Source organism: Engystomops pustulosus, chromosome 3, assembly GCF_040894005.1.
Source record: "Engystomops pustulosus chromosome 3, aEngPut4.maternal, whole genome shotgun sequence".
Taxonomy (NCBI): Eukaryota; Metazoa; Chordata; class Amphibia; order Anura; family Leptodactylidae; genus Engystomops; species Engystomops pustulosus.
The window spans coordinates 232,466,407-232,479,015 of NC_092413.1; the positions used below are offsets into that span (position 1 = coordinate 232,466,407).

The 12,609-nt window shown below is 56.4% G+C and overlaps 1 protein-coding gene across 1 annotated transcript; it reads right to left on the bottom strand.

Moving 5' to 3' along the window:
• Positions 1-1,761: 1,761 nt before the first annotated feature.
• On the bottom strand, positions 1,762-12,401 carry HADHB (hydroxyacyl-CoA dehydrogenase trifunctional multienzyme complex subunit beta). Its single transcript, XM_072143997.1, has 6 exons — positions 12,283-12,401; positions 12,159-12,206; positions 5,727-5,814; positions 3,685-3,759; positions 3,114-3,278; positions 1,762-2,131 (listed from the first exon to the last, which is right to left on the bottom strand). Exons 1-6 carry the CDS (start codon positions 12,384-12,386, stop codon positions 2,096-2,098), a joined length of 516 nt encoding a protein of 171 aa, XP_072000098.1. The 5' UTR covers positions 12,387-12,401; the 3' UTR covers positions 1,762-2,095.
• Positions 12,402-12,609: the final 208 nt, after the last annotated feature.

Sequence of the window (12,609 nt, forward strand, 5' to 3'; positions counted from 1 at the left end):
AGCCAATGGCCCCCTGTAAGCTGCTAGATGCCCCTATTGTGTGTGTCTGATGAGTACTGTAGTCACTTAGAGTATGTGACAATGGCAATCTGGGATGAGGGGGGAGGGGCATATACGTATCCTGAATTCCCCAAGTCCTGCACACGTTGTGTTGTATTGAAATACAATGATGATAACCATGTCACAGTCTCCGTGGCCACAACTTCCTTACAAAGTTCACGGCTTAGAAAGTATGAAGTGTTACAAGTTTGTGTTGTGGTGATTGCAGCACGTTGGAAAATGATGGCTGCAGTGGGAGAGTAGGATGGTTGTCATGATTCTAGAGAACAAAATGTTGTAGAAATAGGAAACTGAAAGGCGCTTGGTCCCCAGTCCATACACCAATAGACCAGCAGCCACACAAGGTGGGGTATAAATATAAAAGAAGGAATGCAAGAAAGTATATCAAAACCAATCATAAAATCTTCTCCAAAGTCATATGCAAATGAGCTGAGAAGAGTTACTTTTTGCCAGAGAGGAGTCAAGCTGAGAGGCAGGGAATAGGTCACTTCATGGTCTACAGCGAAAGAACAATCCAAACAATGAGTCCATGATGGGGATCACGGCGTAACCACATCCGGCACAGGATTTACAGTCCAGTATCAGGACCACCAACATGGTTGAGCCTAAACAAAATACTGGAACCAAAATCTTTACATTTATATCTTCTAGGACCAGAACCGTGCACCAGAAGCTCTCGAGTCCTACAGACAGATCTTCAGGAGATGATGGCGTCACCAGGCGGCCCGGCTGCAGCAGGACACGGAGGACCCCCAGGACCACCACATCCTGGAGTAACATAGTAACACTGTACATGTATTGTATCATCTACTGTGAAATAAACAATAGTCCATCCACAAGAGACCAGGCACCCAAAGACCAGGGAGTAACCCTTGCCTCCCCCCCCATGACCTCATTGCTCTTGACAAGCGCACTGTGTGTCCCCAATGACCTTGACAAGCGCACCGCGCACCCACCACCATGCAAACAGCTCTCCCCTCCCCAACGCCCTTGCCAAACGCATCGCGATCCCTTCCCCCCTCATGCCCTTGCCCAGTGCAACGCACCTCCCCCTTTTCCAAGTCCACTAGGGTCACAGTCATCCTTGAGCAGAAAAGTCTTCCCCAAACTGAACCCTGAAAAGATGGGCCAATAACTGTCCACAATATCCTAATATGTGGAAGCAGGAGGAACCAAGAGACCACCCTTGGACCTCATCCCAGTAACTTTATCCCTCATCCTACGCCAGACTTTGCAGCCGGTACCGTACAGAAAGGGGGGGGGGGGGCATTCTCCTGGGCACATGTATCGCCCTGTCATCTGTCACTGCACCTGACCACGGACATCCATGCAGCAAAGGCCCTACCCGCCCAGGCTACAGCGAGCAGAGGAGGTCTCCTGTAAGAGCGGGGACATCCTCGCGTCCTGTATGACTGGCTCCGTGTTATACGTTTCCTATCCCGGATGTGCATCTTTTCTATGTGACTTGATCAGATTTCTCGTATTCTCGTGTATTTACATCACCTGCAGCAGGTCATGACCCCGCACTGACCTCTGTAATAAAGTTCTTATCTCTCATTTCTGGTTACGCCGCACCCTGCCCTGTAGGTTTGGGGGATTCTGCACCAGCAGGTCCGGAGCCTCCGCGCTTCGTTTAATATCAAGGTAACAGATTTGGACACATTTTTTTTTTATATATATTTTTTTTATTTGTTCTTGAAAAATTCGTCTTCTCTCCCCGTTCTCGGGTCTCTGCGCTCAGTCTCTCGCGTGGTTTTAGATTCTCTACAATCTCTGAAAGCGGTTAGAGGGCAGGGGCTTTACCCGCCTGCAAGTGCCATGTCCTGGATAGGAAAGCAAGGACCCGCCCTGGGCCCCCGATCAGCCCCACGTGTGGTGACAAGCAGATGCCCCGTGTGCCCCGTACAATGAACATCTATCACCAAATTTGCAGTCAAGGCAACTAAGAAAAAAATTTATATATTTACAGTGCTGCAAAATGGCCAGAGACATTGGAGGGTGCCAGTGCATCGCTCTGGGGGTCCGGGGGGTCGGGTTACTGGGGGTAGGCTTCTACTATCATCCCGTGGCCCTGCAAGGGGAGAAGAGAGAAGGAGAGAATCATTAAAGTGCAAAGTCTCTTACAGGATTAACAAGGCAACGGGTCCAAGTACCGATACAAAAGCGGAGACGCAACGGGAAAGGGAACGGGAGGTTATCAGAAAAATCGAATGACATTGAGTGAACGGTCAGACATCTACACAACCTGCGGGAGGGAAATGGAGCGACCCGACTCCACCTATTGGTGCTATTATGACTACAAGTGACATATCTGGGGGTCATTGAGACCCCCCAGGGAGAAGAGGCTGCTGTACTGTGTATAACAGTCATACAGGATATCACGAGACTATCAACACATCACTATCTGGAGAGCTAAGCAAGATAAACCAGAGTAAATATGGTATACAGAGTCTATAGAGCGCCCCCTGCAGGAGGAGGAGACATACACACCTGTACAGGAGCGGCGGAGGAGGTGGGACCCCTGGGGGCAGGAGCCACATACAAACACTGGGTTATTTAGGGCTAGAAACACAAGACACGGAGCCTCGCTGAGGATCCGTCACAGTGTTCCCATGGGGGATTGTGTAACAGATAAAGCATTCACCCCCCGGGAGGTTTCTCTCGGCATTTAGGTTTCTTTAAGGACAAAGTGTAAAGTAACCTCTAGAATGATTAACCCCTGAACCACCACAGCAGCAGCTAATATACAAGTCCTCATGAGGACTGGAGAGATTACTAAAGCAAAAGCTGCCCAGCGCCAAAGACAGCGCCCCACCTGTCCAGAGGTCATCTCAGGTAATGCAGGTCACACTCATGCATTGTACTTGTGGAAGACGGCAGCCGTAAAGGGGTTTTACCAATAATGGACTGTTTAGGGGTCCGGTGATATCAATCGTTTCTGTAATCTGTAGCTATTGCAGATCAGTTCCAGTCATTAAGAGCTGAAGTGCAATGTGCAGCCACTGCTCAATGTGTGTAACAGCGAGACGATCTCCATGTAATAGACTCCTCACCTGTCCTCCGGCCGCACAAGCCGCCACCAGCCCGTACTGTCCTCCCTCCTTCTGCAGCCGATGGGCGGCCGCCATGACCAGCCGGCAGCCAGTGGCCCCAAAGGGGTGACCCAGGGACAGCGAGCCGCCCCAGGCGTTAAACTTGTCCAGGGCAGGAGCTCCGACCTGACAAAGACACAAAATGGAGAATTATTTGTAAGTTTAGGTAACTGCACACGAGGGAAGATCAGCGACCACCTCAGAGGAGGAATAATTATAAATTATAATTATAAAGGCGTTATGGAGGTCTGGTGACCTAGCAGTGCATCAGCTACATATCCGGGAGCCGGGGACACCGCAGAGGAGCTCCCCAGGAATAATTATCTAGGGGCCTTATGGAAATCTGGTGAGTCCTAGCAGTGCAGCAGCTACATATCCGGGGACACCGCCTTGTGTGCAGATGATTTAGCCTGTGAGCCCTCTCTACACAGGGGTAATGACCGCACTCCCTTCATGCACAGCAGTGGCCATTAAGGTAAAAGCCTCATCCCCTTTAATGTGATCTCCCTGTTCAGTCCAAACGTTCTCTCACCTTTGTCTTCCGTCCCATGTAATTCTGTGCAAACCAATCGGACTCCATGGCTTTGAGGTTGGCGAGGATCTGGCCCTGCGGAGGAGGAGGAGGACACACAGTTACCATAGGTGTCAGGGTGATGCTACACTACAGGAGTGCTGGCCCTGCGGAGGAGGAGGACACAGTTACCATAGGTGTCAGGGTGATGCTACACTACAGGGGCGCTGGCCCTGCGGAGGAGGAGGACACAGTTACCATAGGTGTCAGGGTGATGCTACACTACAGGGGTGCTGGCCCTGCGGAGGAGGAGGACAAACAGTTACCATAGGTGTCAGGGTGATGCTACACTACAGGGGTGCTGGCCCTGCGGAGGAGGAGGAGGACACACAGTTACCATAGGTGTCAGGGTGATGCTACACTACAGGGGTGCTGGCCCTGCGGAGGAGGAGGACACAGTTACCATAGGTGTCAGGGTGATGCTACACTACAGGGGTGCTGGCCCTGCGGAGGAGGAGGACACAGTTACCATAGGTGTCAGGGTGATGCTACACTACAGGGGTGCTGGACCTGCGGAGGAGGAGGAGGCGACACACAGTTACCATAGGTGTCAGGGTGATGCTACACTACAGGGGTGCTGGCCCTGCGGAGGAGGAGGAGACACACAGTTACCATAGGTGTCAGGGTGATGCTACACTACAGGGGTGCTGGCCCTGCGGAGGAGGAGGACACAGTTACCATAGGTGTCAGGGTGATGCTACACTACAGGGGTGCTGGCCCTGCGGAGGAGGAGGACACAGTTACCATAGGTGTCAGGGTGATGCTACACTACAGGGGTGCTGGCCCTGCGGAGGAGGAGGAGGAGACACACAGTTACCAGAGGTGTCAGGGTGATGCTACACTACACAGGGGGGGGGAGGGGGGGTGGCCCTTTAAATCCCCCGCTGCTATAAGCAGTGACCCGCGTCCTGCAGATGGCTTTAATTTTGCATTAAATTATCCTGAGCAAACAGAGAGGGAGACTGTACAAACACCTGGAGGCGCAGGGTAGGTACACACAGGCGCAGGGAGCGGACGCCGACACGGATTTACCTACAGAGGATGTATGGAAATCACATGTAGGGCCTCAGTACCAGACACTACCCCGGGGCATGCTGGGAGCTCCTCACTTATAGCTATACGCTATCCTTCATATAGAAATAGAATGGTTGAGCTCCCACCCCCAGAGAGCGGCTAGCTTTCATATGGTGGACATGACCGCTATAGGGGTGCCATTCTGGGAGGGGAGCAGAGCTGAGGGGCCTGCTACAGAAGGGGTGACGCTAGATTGTTTGTTCGAAAACTTCCAGAACCACCAGGGTGAAGGTTTGTAAACCAAGTACTGAACATACAGGTGTGCGCCCCCTCTGGGAGGATCTGACATTCAATCTGGGGGTAAAAACAAGTCTTTAAAATTATGTAAATGAAACTGAGGAGCTCTGGGGTCCATCAACACCTATAGATCCTGGAGCCCTTCAGACTCATTTGATTATTTTAAAAGTGTTTTTCCGTAAAAACCAGGGAATAACAAGCTTAAAGAAGAGCAGGTCCTGCCAGAGGGGGCGCAGTGCAGTATGTCTGGACACCCCAGTCACATCTGAAAGACTAAATTCTACCTTGTGCAGAGCCCGGAGGGAGGAGCAGGATCTTGAAGTACAATGATAGGGAGTCCTGCACCATGTCCTTTGGGGCGGCTTGTGAATCTCTGCCAGGAGAAAGCCCCCCCCCCCCCATCTACAGACCGTCACAGCTTCTTATCAGGGCTGGAAATAGTCTCCTGCTCGGCGCTGATGAGAAGCAAATACCAGCAGAGAGTTACCACTGTGGATCGCTCAGAGGTCATGGAGCTTCTAGCGACCCACATCTCAATTATTGGCCTCCTGAACTCTGGCCGCAGCCTTTAAGGGGAACTTGCTGGGTTTTATACCCAGTAACAATCATCACCTGTGTCCTGGAGTCATGGACTGTCCCCGTGCAGGACGTGCAGTGTATACAGATGTATCTACAAGGCAGCAGTAACTTACAGCAAATGCTTCATGGAACTCAAAGGCGTCAATGTCAGCAAGTGTGAGGCCGGCCTTCTCCAGGACCTTGGGGGTGGCGTACGTGGGGCTGAAACATAAGAGGAACAATTGTGGTCCTGGTCTCACTTCAGAGTACTGCAATATCGTACAGTGCAAACATTTATCTATAGGGTGTAATATCAGAGCTGGCCTGCAGGTGGCGCTATGGTACAGCCCTCTCTCTGGGGGGATAATATCAGAGCTGGCCTGCAGGTGGCGCTATGGTACAGCCCTCTCTCTGGGGGGATAATATCAGAGCTGGCCTGAAGGTGGCGCTATGGAACAGCCCTCTCTCTGGAGTGTAATATCAGAGCTGGCCTGCAGGTGGCGCTATGGTACAGCCCTCTCTCTGGGGGGATAATATCAGAGCTGGCCTGCAGGTGGCGCTATGGTACAGCCCTCTCTCTGGGGGGATAATATCAGAGCTGGCCTGAAGGTGGCGCTATGGAACAGCCCTCTCTCTGGAGTGTAATATCAGAGCTGGCCTGCAGGTGGCGCTATGGTACAGGCCCCTCTCTGGGGTGTAATATCAGAGTTGGCCTGCAGGTGGCGCTCTCTGGCATGTAACATCAGAGCTGGGCTGCAGGTGGCGCTATGGTACAGCCCTCTCTCTGGGGTGTAATATCAGAGCTGGCCTGCAGGTGGCTCTCTCTGGGGGGTAATATCAGAGATGACCTGCAGGTGGCGCTATAGTACAGGCCCCTCTCTGGGTGTAATATCAGAGCTGGCCTGCAGGTGGCGCTCTCTGGGGGGGTAATATCAGCTGTAATATCAGGTGGCACTATGGTACAGCCCTCTCTGGGGTGTAATATCAGAGCTGGCCTGCAGGTGGCGCTATGGTACAGCCCTCTCTCTGGGGTGTAATATCAGAGCTGGGCTGCAGGTGGCGCTATGGTACAGCCCTCTCTCTGGGGTGTAATATCAGAGCTGGCCTGCAGGTGGCTCTCTCTCTGGGGGGTAATATAAGAGCTGGCCTGCAGGTGGCGCTATAGTACAGGCCCCTCTCTGGGGTGTAATATCAGAGCTGGCCTGCAGGTGGCGCTCTCCTGGGGGGGTAATATCAGAGCTGACCTGCAGGTGGCGCTCTCTGGGGGGTAATATCAGCTGTAATATCAGGTGGCACTATGGTACAGCCCTCTCTGGGGTGTAATATCAGAGCTGGCTGCAGGTGGCGCTCTCTGGGAGGTAATATCAGAGCTGGCCTGCAGGTGGCGCTCTCTGGGAGGTAATATCAGAGCTGGCCTGCAGGAGGCGCTATGGTACAGCCCTCTCTCTGGGGTGTAATATCAGAGCTGGCCTGCAGGTGGCGCTATGGTACAACCCTCTCTCTGGGGTGTAATATCAGAGCTGGCCTGCAGGTGGCGCTATGGTACAGCCCTCTCTCTGGGGTGTAATATCAGAGCTGGCCTGCAGGAGGCGCTATGGTACAGCCCTCTCTCTGGGGTGTAATATCAGAGCTGGCCTGCAGGTGGCGCTATGGTACAGCCCTCTCTCTGGGGTGTAATATCAGAGCTGGCCTGCAGGTGGCGCTATGGTACAACCCTCTCTCTGGGGTGTAATATCAGGGCTGGCCTGCAGGTGGCGCTATGGTACATGCGCCTCTCTGGGGTGTAATATCAGGGCTGGCCTGCAGGTGGCGCTATGGTACAGCCCTCTCTGGGGTGTAATATCAGGGCTGGCCTGCAGGTGGCGCTATGGTACAGCCCTCTCTCTCTGGGGTGTAATATTAGAGCTGGCCTGCAGGTGGTGCTATGGTACAGGGCCTCTCTCCTGGGGTGTAATATCAGAGCTGGGCTGCAGGTGGCGCTCTCTGGGGTGTAATATCAGAGCTGGGCTGCAGGTGGCGCTCTCTCTGGGGTGTAATATCAGGGCTGGCCTGCAGGTGGCGCTATGGTACAGCCCTCTCTCTCTGGGGTGTAATATCAGGGCTGGCCTGCAGGTGGCGCTCTGTGGGGTGTAATATCAGAGCTGGGCTGCAGGTGGCGCTCTGTGGGGTGTAATATCAGAGCTGGGCTGCAGGTGGCGCTCTCTGGGGGGTAATATCAGAGCTGGCCTGCAGGTGGCTCTCTCTGGGGGGGTAATATCAGAGCTGGCCTGCAGGTGGCTCTCTCTGGGGGGGTAATATCAGAGCTGGCCTGCAGGTGGCGCTCTCTGGGGGGGGTAATATCAGAGCTGGCCTGCAGGTGGCGCTCTCTGGGGGGGTAATATCAGAGCTGGCCTGCAGGTGGCGCTCTCTGGGGGGGGTAATATCAGAGCTGGCCTGCAGGTGGCGCTCTCTGGGGGGGTAATATCAGAGCTGGCCTGCAGGTGGCGCCTCTGGGGGGGGGGTAATATCAGAGCTGGCCTGCAGGTGGCGCTCTCTGGGGGGGGGGGGTAATATCAGAGCTGGCCTGCAGGTGGCGCTCTCTGGGGTGTAATATCAGAGCTGGCCTGCAGGTGGCGCTCTCTGGGGGTGTAATATCAGAGCTGGCCTGCAGGTGGCGCTCTCTGGGAGGTAATATCAGAGCTGGCCTGCAGGTGGCGCTCTCTGGGGTGTAATATCAGAGCTGGGCTGCAGGTGGCGCTCTGTGGGGTGTAATATCAGAGCTGGGCTGCAGGTGGCGCTCTCTGGGGTGTAATATCAGAGCTGGCCTGCAGGTGGCGCTATGGTACAGCCCTCTCTCTCTGGGGGGGTAATATCAGAGCTGGCCTGCAGGTGGCTCTCTCTGGGGGGGTAATATCAGAGCTGGCCTGCAGGTGGCGCTCTCTGGGGGGGGTAATATCAGAGCTGGCCTGCAGGTGGCGCTCTCTGGGGGGGGTAATATCAGAGCTGGCCTGCAGGTGGCGCGCTCTCTGGGGGGGGTAATATCAGAGCTGGCCTGCAGGTGGCGCTCTCTGGGGGGGGTAATATCAGAGCTGGCCTGCAGGTGGCGCTCTCTGGGGGGGGGTAATATCAGAGCTGGCCTGCAGGTGGCGCTCTCTGGGGGGGGGGTAATATCAGAGCTGGCCTGCAGGTGGCGCTCTCTGGGGTGTAATATCAGAGCTGGCCTGCAGGTGGCGCTCTCTGGGGTGTAATATCAGAGCTGGCCTGCAGGTGGCGCTATGGTACAGCCCTCTCTCTGGGGTGTAATATCAGGGATGGCCTGCAGGTGGCGCTCTCTGGGGTGTAATATCAGAGCTGGCCTGCAGGTGGCGCTCTCTGGGAGGTAATATCAGAGCTGGCCTGCAGGTGGCGCTCTCTGAGGTGTAATATCAGGGCTGGCCTGCAGGTGGCTCTCTCTGGGGGGTGTAATATCAGAGCTGGCCTGCAGGTGGCGCTCTCTGGGGTGTAATATCAGAGCTGGCCTGCAGGTGGCGCTCTCTGGGGGTGTAATATCAGAGCTGGCCTGCAGGTGGCGCTCTCTGGGGGTGTAATATCAGAGCTGGCCTGCAGGTGGCGCTCTCTGGGGGTGTAATATCAGAGCTGGCCTGCAGGTGGCGCTCTCTGGGGGTGTAATATCAGAGCTGGCCTGCAGGTGGCGCTCTCTGGGAGGCAATATCAGAGCTGGCCTGCAGGTGGCGCTCTCTGGGGGTGTAATATCAGAGCTGGCCTGCAGGTGGCGCTCTCTGGGGGTGTAATATCAGAGCTGGCCTGCAGGTGGCGCTCTCTGGGGGTGTAATATCAGAGCTGGCCTGCAGGTGGCGCTCTCTGGGGGGTAATATCAGGGCTTGCCTGCAGGTGGCTCTCTCTGGGGTGTAATATCAGGGCTTGCCTGCAGGTGGCTCTCTCTGGGGGGGTAATATCAGAGCTGGCCTGCAGGTGGCGCTCTCTGGGGTGCAATATCAGGGCTGGCCTGCAGGTGGCGCTCTCTGGGGTGTAATATCAGGGCTGGCCTGCAGGTGGCTCTCTCTGGGGGTGTAATATCAGAGCTGGCCTGCAGGTGGCGCTCTCTGGGGTGTAATATCAGAGCTGGCCTGCAGGTGGTGCTCTCTGGGGTGTAATATCAGAGCTGGCCTGCAGGTGGCGCTCTCTGGGGGTGTAATATCAGAGCTGGCCTGCAGGTGGCGCTCTCTGGGGTGTAATATCAGAGCTGGCCTGCAGGTGGTGCTCTCTGGGGGTAATATCAGGGCTTGCCTGCAGGTGGCTCTCTCTGGGGTGTAATATCAGGGCTGGCCTGCAGGTGGCGCTCTCTGGGGGGGTAATATCAGAGCTGGCCTGCAGGTGGCTCTCTCTGGGGGGGTAATATCAGAGCTGGCCTGCAGGTGGCGCTATGGTACAGCCCTCTCTCTGGGGGGGTAATATCAGAGCTGGCCTGCAGGTGGCGCTCTCTGGGGTGTAATATCAGGGCTGGCCTGCAGGTGGCGCTATGGTACAGCTCTCTGGGGTGTAATATCAGAGCTGGCCTGCAGGTGGCGCTCTCTGGGGGGGTAATATCAGAGCTGGCCTGCAGGTGGCGCTCTCTGGGGGGGTAATATCAGAGCTGGCCTGCAGGTGGCGCTCTCTGGGGGGGGTAATATCAGAGCTGGGCCTGCAGGTGGCGCTCTCTGGGGGGGTAATATCAGAGCTGGCCTGCAGGTGGCGCTCTCTGGGGGGGGGTAATATCAGAGCTGGCCTGCAGGTGGCGCTCTCTGGGGTGTAATATCAGAGCTGGCCTGCAGGTGGCGCTCTCTGGGGTGTAATATCAGAGCTGGCCTGCAGGTGGCGCTCTCTGGGGTGTAATATCAGAGCTGGCCTGCAGGTGGCGCTCTCTGGGGTGTAATATCAGAGCTGGCCTGCAGGTGGCGCTCTCTGGGGTGTAATATCAGAGCTCCTGCAGGTGGTGCTCTCTGGGGGTGTAATATCAGGGCTGGCCTGCAGGTGGCGCTCTCTGGGGTGTAATATCAGAGCTGGCCTGCAGGTGGCGCTCTCTGGGGTGTAATATCAGAGCTGGCCTGCAGGTGGCGCTCTCTGGGGGGTAATATCAGGGCTGACCTGCAGGTGGTGCTCTCTGCGGTGTAATATCAGGGCTTGCCTGCAGGTGGCGCTCTCTGGGGGTAATATCAGGGCTGACCTGCAGGTGGTGCTCTCTGCGGTGTAATATCAGGGCTTGCCTGCAGGTGGCGCTCTCTGGGGGTAATATCAGGGCTGGCCTGCAGGTGGTGCTCTCTGCGGTGTAATATCAGAGCTGGCCTGCAGGTGGCGCTCTCTGGGGTGTAATATCAGGGCAGGCCTGCAGGTGGCGCTCTCTGGGGTGTAATATCAGGGCAGGCCTGCAGGTGGCGCTCTCTGGGGTGTAATATCAGGGCAGGCCTGCAGGTGGCGCTCTCTGGGGTGTAATATCAGGGCAGGCCTGCAGGTGGCGCTCTCTGGGGTGTAATATCAGGGCAGGCCTGCAGGTGGCGCTCTCTGGGGTGTAATATCAGGGCAGGCCTGCAGGTGGCGCTCTCTGGGGTGTAATATCAGGGCAGGCCTGCAGGTGGCGCTCTCTGGGGTGTAATATCAGGGCAGGCCTGCAGGTGGCGCTCTCTGGGGTGTAATATCAGGGCAGGCCTGCAGGTGGCGCTCTCTGGGGTGTAATATCAGGGCAGGCCTGCAGGTGGCGCTCTCTGGGGGGTAATATCGGGGCTGCCCTGCAGGTGGCGCTCTCTGGGGGGTAATATCGGGGGCTGGCCTGCAGGTGGCGCTCTCTGGGGGGGTAATATCGGGCTGGCCTGCAGGTGGCGCTCTCTGGGGTGTAATATCAGAGCTGGCCTGCAGGTGGCGCTCTCTGGGGTGTAATATCAGAGCTGGCCTGCAGGTGGCGCTCTCTGGGGTGTAATATCAGAGCTGGCCTGCAGGTGGCGCTCTCTGGGGGTGTAATATCAGGGCTGGCCTGCAGGTGGCGCTCTCTGGGGTGTAATATCAGAGCTGGCCTGCAGGTGGCGCTCTCTGGGGGTGTAATATCAGAGCTGGCCTGCAGGTGGCGCTCTCTGGGGGTGTAATATCAGGGCTGGCCTGCAGGTGGCGCTCTCTGGGGGTGTAATATCAGAGCTGGCCTGCAGGTGGCGCTCTCTGGGGTGTAATATCAGGGCTGGCCTGCAGGTGGCGCTCTCTGGGGGTGTAATATCAGGGCTGGCCTGCAGGTGGCGCTCTCTGGGGGTGTAATATCAGAGCTGGCCTGCAGGTGGCGCTCTCTGGGGGTGTAATATCAGAGCTGGCCTGCAGGTGGCGCTCTCTGGGGGTGTAATATCAGGGCTGGCCTGCAGGTGGCGCTCTCTGGGGGTGTAATATCAGAGCTGGCCTGCAGGTGGCGCTCTCTGGGGTGTAATATCAGAGCTGGCCTGCAGGTGCGCTCTCTGGGGTGTAATATCAGGGCTGGCCTGCAGGTGGCGCTCTCTGGGGGTGTAATATCAGAGCTGGCCTGCAGGTGGCGCTCTCTGGGGTGTAACATGAGTCCCCCTCCTCTGAGTACTCACCCCAGCAGCAGCTGATCCTTGGGGTCCTGTGACACGTACACAAAGTCTCTGTGGAGAAGACACAGGGTGTTAGTCCCTGGCTGTGACTCCTCCCCCCGGACCCCCTGGCACAGGGGTCACTTACCGCAGGTAGGCCTTAGGCTTGTACCCCAGAGCCAGCGCCTTCTCCTCAGACATGATCAGCATCGCCGACGCTCCGTCCGTCTGGAAGAGAGAGAGGTGTCCCATGACTGCCGGACTACAACCCCCACCGTACCACAACCCCCCACCGTACCACTACCCCCCCCCCCCACCACAGCTTCTATACCACTACCCCCCCACCACCACCAGCGCAGCTTCTATACCACTACCCCCCCCACCACCAGCGCAGCTTCTATACCACTACCCCCCCAGCACCAGCGCAGCTTCTATACCACTACCCCCCCCCAGCACCAGCGCAGCTTCTATACCA